At 26.9% G+C, this 12,894-nt stretch overlaps 1 protein-coding gene across 1 annotated transcript in view; it reads left to right on the forward strand.

Annotated features, from left to right (window-relative positions):
* LOC107452602 (protein O-mannosyl-transferase TMTC1) overlaps positions 1–12,894 on the forward strand; it is a 183,587-nt gene that overhangs the window by 131,405 nt on the left and 39,288 nt on the right. Inside the window, exon 12 of the mRNA XM_043054161.2 lies at positions 5,571–5,782. Coding sequence (XP_042910095.1) covers positions 5,571–5,782 — 212 coding nt within the window. The remainder of the gene's footprint in view (positions 1–5,570; positions 5,783–12,894) is intronic.

The following is a 12,894-nucleotide window of genomic DNA, read 5'->3' on the forward strand; positions in this document are numbered from 1 at the left end:
TTAGAAGAGCTTATTGGGAAAGAGGTTCAAGTGACCTTTCTTTAAAAATAAAAATATAGATTTCACAGTAAAATCTTATCTATGTAAAAAAAATATATTTTGCCTAATCCTTAAATTTCGCTGGTCTCCGTTGATTATTTCTTATTTTAAACTTTTCTTGCTAGTAAGTTTTTAAAATGTAGGTAAAAAAATAAAATATAAATTTTTTTTTAAAAAATTAGCTAAATATTTATTAAAATATCGACATTTTACTCTTGTATACTAAGGAAAATATTAAATTTTATTTTCAAAAAAATGTTTTTAATTTTTATTTATTTATTATTCATTTATTCATTTAATATTTTTCATTTATTTAATACTTATTTATTTTTTAATATTTATTTTCATAATATTTATTCATTTATTTAATATTCATTTATTTATTGTAAATGGGAGAGATAGAACAGAATTTTCAACAATTTTTATTAATTGAGTGCCATCTACAGATATGCTCTGTTTTCTTTAGAAATTATATTTTGATTTATATTTCTTTTTAAAATTTAACTTCGATAACTAAAAAAATTGGTTTAATTTTAATGAGTTTTCTTGTAATTTCAAACTAATATTGATTTATATTATTTTCTTAAACTTATTGGAAAATAATTATTTAATATAAAGTATGGGTTAAAAGTACACTTTTTTCTTTTTTTGGTCATCATTTAGGTCATTTGGTCATCAACTTCAATAAATATATGAGAATCCAAGTCACAGAATTATTTACAAAATAAGACAGAATTATTTACAATATAAGACATTAGATATTTTCTGACACAGTTTTTCAAAATCTGATACGCTTGAGACACCTAACTTTTTTCATAATTAAAATAATAACCAAAGCATTTATCAAAATATATTTATAAAACTTTAAGTAGTTATACTAGTTATACCGGCAGTAAAGTTTAAATTTCATTAATATCGATTAATGAATACAGAAATTAATTTAAGACGAGAATTGTATTCTTAAAGTTTAACATAACGATACCATTAATGCTAAGTATTAATTTCAGAAGTACTTATGCGTTTTTAAATATAGTTATTACTTATAGTTATAATTTATTTTAAAGAAATATTTTCCAAAAGTAGTAAAAAAAAGTACGAGGCATTTAGTTTATTTAAATAATTTTTATATTTGTCTAATGTGTTAACGCTTATTCACAAAAAGAATTAGCATTACAATTTCTAATCAAATATAATATTAATATTTTAAAATCTTATTCTCCAAACACCTGAAATTATTTTTTCATGTATCAGTTTACTTATTTATTAATATCATTGTCTAAAAAATCATGGAAAATTCATCTTTATAGTAATCACTAAAATTATATGAAGATAAGTTCCAATTTTCTTATTAATTACTTTAAATTTGCTAACTTCTCCAATATTTGTAGCAATCCTATTTTTGTTATAGCTCACTACGATAAAGGTTTTATTTTTATTCCTCGAGTAACTGATACTTTATGTCAAAAAACAAATGCCATAAAATAAATAAATTCTTATAGATTGCTTTAAATTTGATATTTTAACCATTATTTACAATGCTATTTCTGTTCTCTCTCACAATAACAATGACTTTCCTTTCATTCCTCGAGTAACTGATACGTTCTGTGAAAGAACGAATACCATTAATCATCTTTCACCAGCTTCACTGTCTAAAAATATTAAAAATTCTGCCTTATAATTGCTACAAGTGACATAATATTCTCAGTTGAATTGTTGAATTTTCTAAAAAAATTTTTTTAAAAAAAGCATACATTTTCTTATTAAATACTTTAAATTCGCCATTTTCACTAATATTAACAATAATTCTGTTTCTGTTTTCTCTCAATAATAGCTCTCCTTTCATTCCTCGAGTAACTGATACGTTATGTGAAAGAACGAATACCTTTAATCATCTTTCATCAGTTTCACTGTCTAAGAAATATTACAAATTCTACTTTATAGTTGCTACAAATGACATAATATTCTCAGTTGAATTGCTGAATTTAATAAAGAAAATTTCAAACAAAACATACATTTTTTTATTAATTACTTTAAATTCGCTATTTTCACTAATATTAACAATAATGCTGTTTCTGTTTTCACTCAATAACAACTTTCCTTTTATTCTTCGAGTAACTGATTCATTATGTGCAAAAAACTAATACTTTAAATCATCTTTCGATTCATCAGATTTTTTTAATTTATCAATTTCACTATCTGAAAAAAACATTACAATTTCTACTTTATAGTTGCTACAAGTGTCTTAATATTCTTAGTTGTACTTAAAAAAAGCAGAAATTGTCTTAAAATCTTATGATCCTTGAAAATCCCTATGGAAATAACAGAACAGAATGTTAACAGATATCACATTGTAGCGAAGATTGGCGAAAATTCACCAATATTCATAGCAATGCTATTTTTGTTCTCTCTCACCACAACAATGACTTTCCTTTTATTTCTCGAGTAAGAGATACCTCAAGTCAAAAAACTTTGATATTCAAAGGCTTTCTGTGCCAGGAATCTGATCTAGCCTCCAGTAATAGCAGAACGTAGTTTGGCGAGAAAGGTCAAAGAAAGTATCGATTAACTAGAGTAACAGGATCGCACGAAGGCAAAGAAAGTGAGCTGTCAAGCTTTCGTAGTAGAAAAGGGGATAAAACACTCAATTACGAAATAAGATAGAAAAAAACTTAGATTTTATCCGCCAATGTATAGCCAACTGTTTCTAAGTTAACTTGTGATCCCTCTTGAGATTCTTCAACAGCAGGAATAACAGATTAGCCGGCGAGAAAGTCAATTTCCATTAACTCAAAAGAAAACTGTGTTACTTGAGATAGTGTAATGTGGTTTAAGGGGGATTTGCTCCAGCCAATTCAAGTTGTGAACAATTTATGGAGTACCCCAAGGACATACTATCCTATATATCTTCTTTGTTTTATGTACTTAAAAAAATAAGCGAATCTTAGCTTAATTTAGACATCCTTCTTTTGAAAGTAAAGTTTATTTGCATCTTATAAAGTTTGATTGGGAATTAAGAATAGGGAATTAAAGTTTGTAAGATCCTTTGAAAACAAGGAGAGGTAATTTAAGAGAGTAGTAAATAAAAATAGAATAAAATGAAACCGGAACTTTTTTTAAAGAATGCTAATGAACAGCAATTATTTAACTTCAAACGTAATTAAACTGAATCATGATCCATTGTTGTAAAAAAAGTTATTAATGATTCCACGAATCCATTTCAAACTGTGGTTTATTTTTACTTAAAGTAAACTAAATCTGTTAAATGGACGGAATTAAAAGTGGAAGCATAGTATTAGAACAAATCACCAGAGTATTAATATATAATAAAACAATTTTCCTAAATTTCTCATTTTCCATTATGTTGGACACTATAAAAATTAGCTACATAGAAAAAATTATGCAGGAAAGAAATTTTTCAAGAAACAGAGAGAGATTTCTTATTGTTTTTAGCCGTTATCCACCGAAATGTCAAAAATTTCCGTTTTTTGCAGACTTTCTCAGTATATTTGATGGCTTAAAAGCTGTTTTGTAAACAAAATGATTTTTTCTGTTTTTCACCCTAATCACAAACAGATTAAATCCGTCAGTTTAAATTCCAATTTTTGACATTCAATTTTGCTAACCGTACGATAACTTTATTCTTTATTTTCCAAATCATTTTGCGATTATTTTCTACCTTTGTTTTTACCTTCTGCAATTTTTTCATGGTTTTGAGCTTCGTATAAATAAAACTGCGAATCGACTGTACTGTCAAAATATTACTTTTATCGGATTAATAAGTTAGATATAATTTTTTGGTAAGTTAATTGCCAGACAATTTTATTCGAGTGAATCACTGTAGTTTTAAATGCTTTTACACTTAAGTGTGACTTCAATAAGACTTTTAAGATAAAAATAGTGAAAAAGTTTTCCTCACAATGAAAGTTAGAGCTTCGGTAGCTCAAGTAACAGAGCTCTCGTTTCCCAATGAAATGACCAGGTTCGAAATCCAGCGTTGACTGATCGCACGAATTCTGCTCACTGACCACAAAGTTGACATGTTTTTTTCTATAAAGTTTCGTTAAAATAACAGAGTTAACAATTGTTAAAATAACGGAGTTGGTTTGTTAAAATAACAGTAATTTTTTACTTCAAAAACAGGAGTCCTTTTCAAAATAACAGCGTTTTCTTGTGAGGTAAACGGCTTTATACTGCCACACCAGCTAAATTTTTTCCGTAAATTTAGCAGATTTTTTTTACAGGGTAACATTTTATTACTTTTTTATCTGATAATATATTTAAAATTACTGAATGCTTTTATCAAAGTTTATATAATGTGTTGAACTTGAAGAAAATAGGAATAGAAGCATAATTTTAGAGCATATCATCCGAGTAACAATGTGTTCTAAAACAATTTTCTCAAATTTCTTGCCATTCATTACAGTGTAAAAGTTATTAATGTTCCATCCTGATACAATTCAAACTAGTTCCTAATTATTATACTGAAGTAAATTAGATGTTTTAAATTTAAGGAAATAAAATTTTTGTTAATATTGTTGGAGTGCCGGTAGGTTTAAAAGCAATTTTCCTAAATTTCGCATCATCCATTATGGTGCAAAATGTTATAAATTTCTTATTTGATAAACTTCAAATTGTTTCTTTTAATTCCACTTAAGTGAATTAAATCTGTTAACTTGCTGGAAACAAAAATAAAAGCATGATTTTAGATCATATCGTCCAAGTAACTATATGTTATAGAACAATTTTCCTAGATTTCTTACGGCCCCTTATGGAGTTAATTTATTACTTGACAGTCTTCAAACTTATTTTTAATTTCACTAACATTAATTTTACCTCTTTAATTTATGAAATTAAAAATCGAAGTAACGCTTCAGTACAAATAGTGAAATAACCGTTAAATTATAAAACATTTTTCAAAAATTAAATAATGTTTTGCTCAACAATGCTCAAATGCTCAACAATGTTAATGCTCAACATAATTTTATTATGTTGAAAATCTCTCATGCTTAATAAACTGTAATTAAATTTTTTTCTAATATAAAAAATAGTAAGTAAACTTAAATATTTATCAGAATTAAAAAAATCGTGCTACTCTAGTATACAAATTTATTATTTATAAAGAATTAAAAAGCATAACTAATAACTAATAACATAACATAAGCATAAACTAATAGCTTGTATACAGCATATCGGAATAACATGAAATATATTTCTCAAATTGCTCTACATTTACTCCTGTAAAAAACCGTCATCAATTTACTCCCAGCATACTCTTAGCTATTATTTTACTTTATTCTATCGCAAATAGTTCGTACAGAAAATTTTCAAGAATGTAAAAATAAGAATAGGAAAGAAATACTTTTCGTAATCTTGTTCTCAATAGCATCGCTACTTCTAATTCTCTCCTATAACAAACTTTGGTTTCCTTTTATGATATTAAATTGTGCGTAAAGGAATATGCTAATGCGAGTCGGGCAACTCAAGTTATCAATCTCACCATTGTTAAGTCGCTTCTTTTCTTATTCTTCTAGCAAGCAGGGCCAAACACAAATCGCTCAAGAATTGTTGTATCGTGCAATAGAATTGGATGAAGAATTTATAGAAGCCTATTCTTCTTTGGCAACAATTCACGCAGAAGAAGGCAGAGATGATGCTGCTGAGGAACTTCATCTGAGGGCTTTATCCATGGATCCAAACAATGCTGATTCTTACAATAATTATGGAACATTTTTGCAGAAAACAGGTTGGTAGAAAATCAGTTTTTTGAATAATATATTTGGTGGAAAGGGCATTAGTTTATTATCATTTATTTTTAAACTTTATTTTATCAATGTTAGAGAATATCGTATTTTAATTTTTACACTCTTTGATTCGAAATTCTTAGAAATAAGGCATAATTCGGAGATAAAATCTAAAGATAAAGATATGTCTTAAATAAGATGTTTATTGATTTAAACATAATTCGGAGATAAAATCTAAAGATAAGATCTCAAGATAAAATCAAAAGATGAAATCTAATGATAAAAATATGTCTTAAATAGGATGTTTATTGATTTAAAGAAAGCACAACAAGGTTCCAAAATGCTATATAACATAGATGTTTTCTTTAAAAACAAATTTTACGAAGATCTATTTTCTAGTACGAATTTTTTTTTAAATTTTCTTTTTAAATTTATTGATTTTGCATTATTTAAAGAAATGCTAATTACTAATCTATTTAAAGAAATACTAAATTAAGGAACTAATTTTTTAGAATACTAAAATATTCTGAAAACTCAGGATAAGTCATAAACCAGATATTGAGTAATATAAGGAAAGCATAACATCGTTTCAAAATGCTATATGGCATTTATATTTTTCTTAAAAACTAATTTTATGAAGAACACTTCTCTAGTTCGAATTTTTTTAAAGATTTTTTTGAAAGTTACTGTTTTCGTATAACTTATGTATTATTTAAGTAAATGGTAAATGATTCGGACAACACAAATTTTTAAAACATAAAAATATCGATACAGAAAAATCTGAAAATCAGGATATGTCATAAGCCAATTATTGATTGATTTAAATAAACCGCATCGCTCCAAAATTCCAAAATGCTATATGTCATCTATGTTTACCTTAAAATTTTGTAGTCATATTCAGCTATTGATTGATATAAAGAAAGCACAACATCGCTCCAAAATTCCTAAATGCTATACGTCATTTATGTTTACCTTAAAATTTTGTGAAGAGCACTTTTATAATTTAAAAACTCAATAATTTTTTTTCACATTTATTGTTTTAGTATAATTTTTGCATTAATCTTTAGAAAAAAGTGAGAAATATTTCGAAACTTAATTTTTAAAATACAAAAACTACTTTACAAAAAGTCTGAAGATCATGATAAATTATAAAGAAGATGTTGATTGTGGTGTGCGAAAAAGTTTCATAAATTATGCTAGTGACTAAACCTATTTTAATTTTATGAATTGCATTAAGTTGTTTTTCTCAACTTCTTTTTTGGAAATAGATTATTTTAATTTTATTTGTAACTCTGCACTGATTATATAAGCAGCTTTTTTTCCCATATATTTAAAAATATTTTTTTTTAACTTAAAAATTTATTAGAATAGCAAACGTGATATACAAAATCTTGGTTAATATTTTGTTCTATAAACTCTTAGCGGAAACAACATGTTTATGTTAAAGTTCAAAATTGATTTTCAATCATTTTTATTCCCTTTTTGTAACTAACTTTTTCTTCTAAAAACAAAAATAGTTTACTTTCTGCTGCGTCAGCATCTTTCTAGGTTATCGATTTAAAATTCTATATTCGATCGAGTAGTGCATTTTTGATTAGATAGTGTTTCAAACATACGAAAAAGTAAAATAAAACTTTTACCAACCTCAAAGTAAAAAGGAAGTTTAAAAAGATTCAATAATGGTGAATGCTTGCGTTACACGATAATGTTAAAAGTTCTTTGATTTTTACAGCGAAACATTAGTATTCATATAGAATGCAATATACATAGCAAAGAATCAGCAATGATTAAAAATGCATATTTGACCATTGAGGAGGAGTTGCTCATGAAAAGTTAAAGATTTTTTTTCAAAAACATTAAATTGAACGTATGGATGTTAGCCAACTAAAGAGCATTGTTGAATTAGCAAAATATATCTCCATAGAACTCAGTAAATATAACAAGGGATCAGCAATGATTAAAAATGTATGTTCGGCCATCGAGAAAGACTTGCTCTTAAAAAGATAAAGAACTTTTTTTCACAAGCATTAAGTTGAACGTATGGATGTTAGACCAGTAAAAAAAAACAAGGTTGAACCAGAAAAATCATTATTGGACCATATATCGAGCACATTTACGGTAATCTTTAAAACAGTATTCAATTGAACCTGTTTCAGTACAAGTTGAACCAGAACATCGATTGATTTACCTTAAGTGAATTTAACTTTAACGATAATATGGTTCAACTTGGAAACTTATAAATTTATAAAGGTTACATTAATTTTGTACGATATATAATGATACAATAGAATACAAAATTTTGTGTTTTTTTTAGAGTAAACTCTCAAAAGAGAGTTAGGGTAGTCGTAATCGAGATAATGGGATCCCAATACTTTCGCCAGAAAAATAGTTGATCAGTTTTACTATTTTAAAGATTTTGTTATTACCTTAAACATAATGCATCTTGTTAAAAAAAATTAAACGCGCTAAATTAAGCATAGGAACTGCACTGAGAAAGCAAAAGTATAGGCAAAATTACCAGAATATAGTATAATTTAAAATGTTTCTGGCTCTATAAGCTTTAATATTTACAGAAGCTCTTTGGTAATAGTTTTGATAAAATTAACAATAAATACGTCTTTTTACCATATAAATGTTTTTTACTATACATAAATAGTTTTTTTACCATACGTTTAGTAGTTGCTATAGTGATACGTTGAGGTAAAATTTGGTTAATTTTATCGTGATATCTTAGAGCCTGGCAACAAAAATAAATAAATAAAAAATATATAAATAAAAAATATATAAATAAATAAAAACATTTATTTGGATAAATTTACTTTTCAGTCTCGTAAATCATTACTAAAAGTTGGGTGGCATGTCGTGGAGGGGGGGGCACCTGTTGGAAAAGTAACAAAATTCAATGAATTCGAATTAAATTGAATAATACTGATTTCTTTTTCCTTTTTTTCAAGAAATTATATGAAAACACAAGGTTGAAAATAAACAAATTGAAGTATACAAGTTATTATATCCCTTTTTTATTTTATTTTTACTGTGGTAAATTGCTGGCCCAAAGAAAGATGTAGAACTATAATTTTGAAAACCTTAAATTTTGGTAAACTGTTTTCATACGAAGGAGAAAAATACCAAATGAATGGTTTAGATACCATACATTTCGGCTTTATTAACCAGAAATACGTTGCTTTTTTTTACCAGAAATCCATAGAGTTCGGCATTTTTACCAGAATTTTTTTCTTCATGTACTAAAAACAGTAATAATTATTAATTATTAAAATACGGGTTAAATTATTATTTTTTTCTTTTACTAGTAATATCATTACCAAACAGTACCGTACATTTACCAGAATTTTTTTTCTCCGTGTGAGCTTAGATTTTAATTTAAATATTTTTCTCCTTTTCTATATTTATTTAATGTAGCGCACATATAATCTTATAGTATTCGTTTATGCCCTAAAAAGCTATAAAACATCTTCTTAGACACTTTCTCTATTATGTAATTTCCGATATGACCTTCATTTTAGCAATCTGGTGTGCTTAACATCCCAAACTACTTGAATAATCGTCACCACTTTACCTTCTATTCGGATGAAGATTATATTCGCCAGCGAAACTTAAACACACCCTCTCTCCTGTATTCTATAGGGGTGAATTACATTTTTAGACCACACCATCACTATACCACCTGGGACTAATAGGATGAAAAAGCTAGTTTCTTTTTCGAACTCCGTACTGCTCACCTTTCTACACGAACTGCAGAATATCTTGAAAATTGATTCTGACTGTCATAAAAGTAATTGAATTTGCATGGATCTCGACTCAGATACTCCCTTTTTTGGAAGAAAGGAGTATTATGATACGCCTGTCTTCTATTCTCAAAAAGAGTCTACAGAATGTATTCTATGAAGGAAAAAAAAGTTGCCAGCCAATTTTTCTGGCGTTGAAAAAAGACGTATGTGTACAGTTTCTTAGTGTTTCGACACTTATTTGATGCAGCTAAAAAAGAATTTTCTTCTTTTGAAAAATATACTTTTTACGTGTTTCTTTAAACAGTTTGTTCGAAAATATTTCATTATATACATAAATATTTTTGCATTCATTGCATTTTTTAAAAATAAAGATATATCTTCAAAAAGCGAAGCAATTTTGTTAAAATCTTTTTACGCAACAAGAAAATGAATCTGTTTCTTTTTTTTACATCCATCGTATTTTCAGTTACTTCGTAGTGCTTCAAAAAAAAATGCATGACACAATATTAAATTACTATGAGGATTATTTCGTTTATTATTTTATTATTCTATACTTACATAAAATTTAGTATGTTTCCTCTCAATAACAATAAGGTTTTAAATTTAAAAATCAATCACATCAATATTCTAGTACATGCCACTGAATCAAAGTAAGTAGCTGTGTTCAGTAACAGTTCCAATAACTAGCAAAATTCGATCTCTTAATAAGAACTTAAATATTCCCACCTTTATATTATAGTCTTAAGCAGGCACGATTGATCTAAAAATTTGCTCACAAAATGTAAGCTAAAGTTTTCAAACGTAAAAATAAAACTTTTTTGCTAAGCAGAAACTACATTAGCAATATATTTTCGTTTCATTTTATAACCAGTGATAAATAGCCGATCTAATCCGGATTCGTGACTATATCAGTAACCGGTGCAAGCCGTGGGGAATGTATAAGCAAAGAATATACACAGAGAAAGAAGGCTAGCTTCCATAGACATAGTATAAACCAGACCCCAAGGTTTGGTGTGATTACTGTGTATAAAGGAAAAAACAACATTTAGGGGACAGCAGCATAAGTTCTTGAAACGGGTTTGCACCCTCTTCTCCTGCCAACAGCTACTAAGATTGGGGAAGAGTTGAGGAGAAGAAAAGTTTTCTCGTTTTATTTATTGTTGGCTGGTTTAATATTTTTACACTATTGATGAACAATACTGTACTATTAATTAGGATATTTCTTTGAGATTGCATTTATATCATCCATCTTAATTAAATCTGCAAATACATTTTGACATGGAAAGAAAAAAATTAAATGGTGGTTGGTGGGAGGCAGCATACCCAACGATACATGTAGAGTTGTCCAACATTTGGTTCACATGAGACGTACCTTCCAATTATCACTTTTCCTTTTATGCGCATGCGCCGGATATTAGTACATATGATGCTTTGCGCAATATGAATATGTTGCTCACCTTGTAAGTTGTTTTTTCTGGTATAACATACCGCACCGAGCAGTTCCAGCATTAGTTACGCATTCAAAGAGCTGGGCGTCTCCTTTCTAAATTCCTTGATATGAACTCACAAGCCATTGCCGGGATTCGGACCTAGGACATCTTTTAGGGAGGCAAACACCCTATCCTATAATCCATATCCTATTCCAGCTCTCAGGAATAAGGTATACAAGCTGCCAAATGTATCACGCAATCAGTAGAAATTTGATGAAGTTATCGTATGTGTGAGTAAAAAAATTATTATTCAGTGGAGTGTCATTTTAATTTTTTTCATTTAAAGTTTTTTTTTATTTACGTATTAATGTAGAAAGCGATTCTTAATTATGTGAGTACAAATTATTTTTAAAAGTTTTTTTCCTCTTCTTTTTTCACGTTTAAAAACTTGTAAGGACTTCCCTGATTATTTCACGTTACAAATTGCGTTTAGAATAATTAAAAGTGATTTAATGTAAATTCACAATTAAATTAATAAATAGGAGTCCCAAAGTAAATACCTCATTAATAACAACTAATTCTTAGAAATATTTATCTCTGTAAGCCATGAATGCAACATATAGGGGATTTATTTATTTACGAAAAACACTCTAATATTGAATGAAATTTTTGAATTTTAAGCTTATAAAACTTTCCTTAAGACAATAAAATATTAAAAAAAATTATAAAGCATTTTTCAAAATGCGAAATATCTGCTTTGAACAAATGACATATATAAATAATAACGATTCAGTTCTCCGTATATTTCCTGAGAAATATTTTCAACTAAATATTTAATAATGGGGAATAAGCTTTAAGAGCCTTAATTATAATAGTCTTCTCTTTTAAGACCACGCGGATTAATCCCTAAAGATTTTCTGTTCACTAAATGAATGAATTTAAAATGAAGCAATTATTTTAAGAACTGAATTTTTAGAATTAATTTGTAATTACTTGGAGGAGCAGATTAATGCTGTATTAAAATATTACCAATGTTATGAAAGTTAAACTCAAATAAATGTGAATTCAGTAATATTATTTTACGCAATATTTCGGGTTTATAAAGTAATTTTATGTTTGAATAAAATTGTTTAGTTTCGAATCGATCAATATATATATACATATACAGTACCGCTCAAAAGTATCAGTACACCTAGAAACTTATAAAAAAATGGCAAAATTCAAAGTGTCATAACTTCTTTAAAAATGATCAAAAATGCTTCTGCTTTATCTCATTTTGAAGCTTAAAAGCTCTACTTTTATGTACTTTAATTGTTTTTAATTAATACATTTTGCAACTATGTACAATTACACTCTAAACAATCATAGAAATTTGCATTAATTTTTTGTGAAGTTTGACGCGATGTACAGGCACAAAGGGGTTAGATATTGTTAATTTTTACTATACCATTGAAAAATTTGAACTTTTAGCTTTCATTTAAAAAAAAAATTCCAAAAAAACATGTTCTTAGATGAAGTTATTGTCAAATAAAAAAAAAAAGTTTTTTTTCAGGATTTAGTGATTTCTCAGCAATTATAACGAATTTTAGTGTAATGTTTAGTCAACTCATTTATTGCTCGAAAAATACTGTTTAAAGTTTTAAAACAAGAGAATTTTTATCATAATTACATTTTTGTTTTCAAATTTTTTCTGAGAAAAATACGAAAAAATAAATTTCAAAATATTAAATTGTAAACGTTGATTCTTATTTCATTATTATATTTTCCAAAAAAAAAATTAAAATTGTTATAATAAATTATGAAATAATATTATCGAGAAATATTAAATTTTAATTTATTTTAATTAAAAAATTTTCATATCATATTATAATTACACTAAAATTCATTATAATTGCTGAAAAATCATTAAATTCTGAAAAAAAAACCTTTTTTTTT

Source organism: Parasteatoda tepidariorum, chromosome X1 (assembly GCF_043381705.1).
Source record: "Parasteatoda tepidariorum isolate YZ-2023 chromosome X1, CAS_Ptep_4.0, whole genome shotgun sequence".
NCBI classification, from domain to species: Eukaryota; Metazoa; Arthropoda; class Arachnida; order Araneae; family Theridiidae; genus Parasteatoda; species Parasteatoda tepidariorum.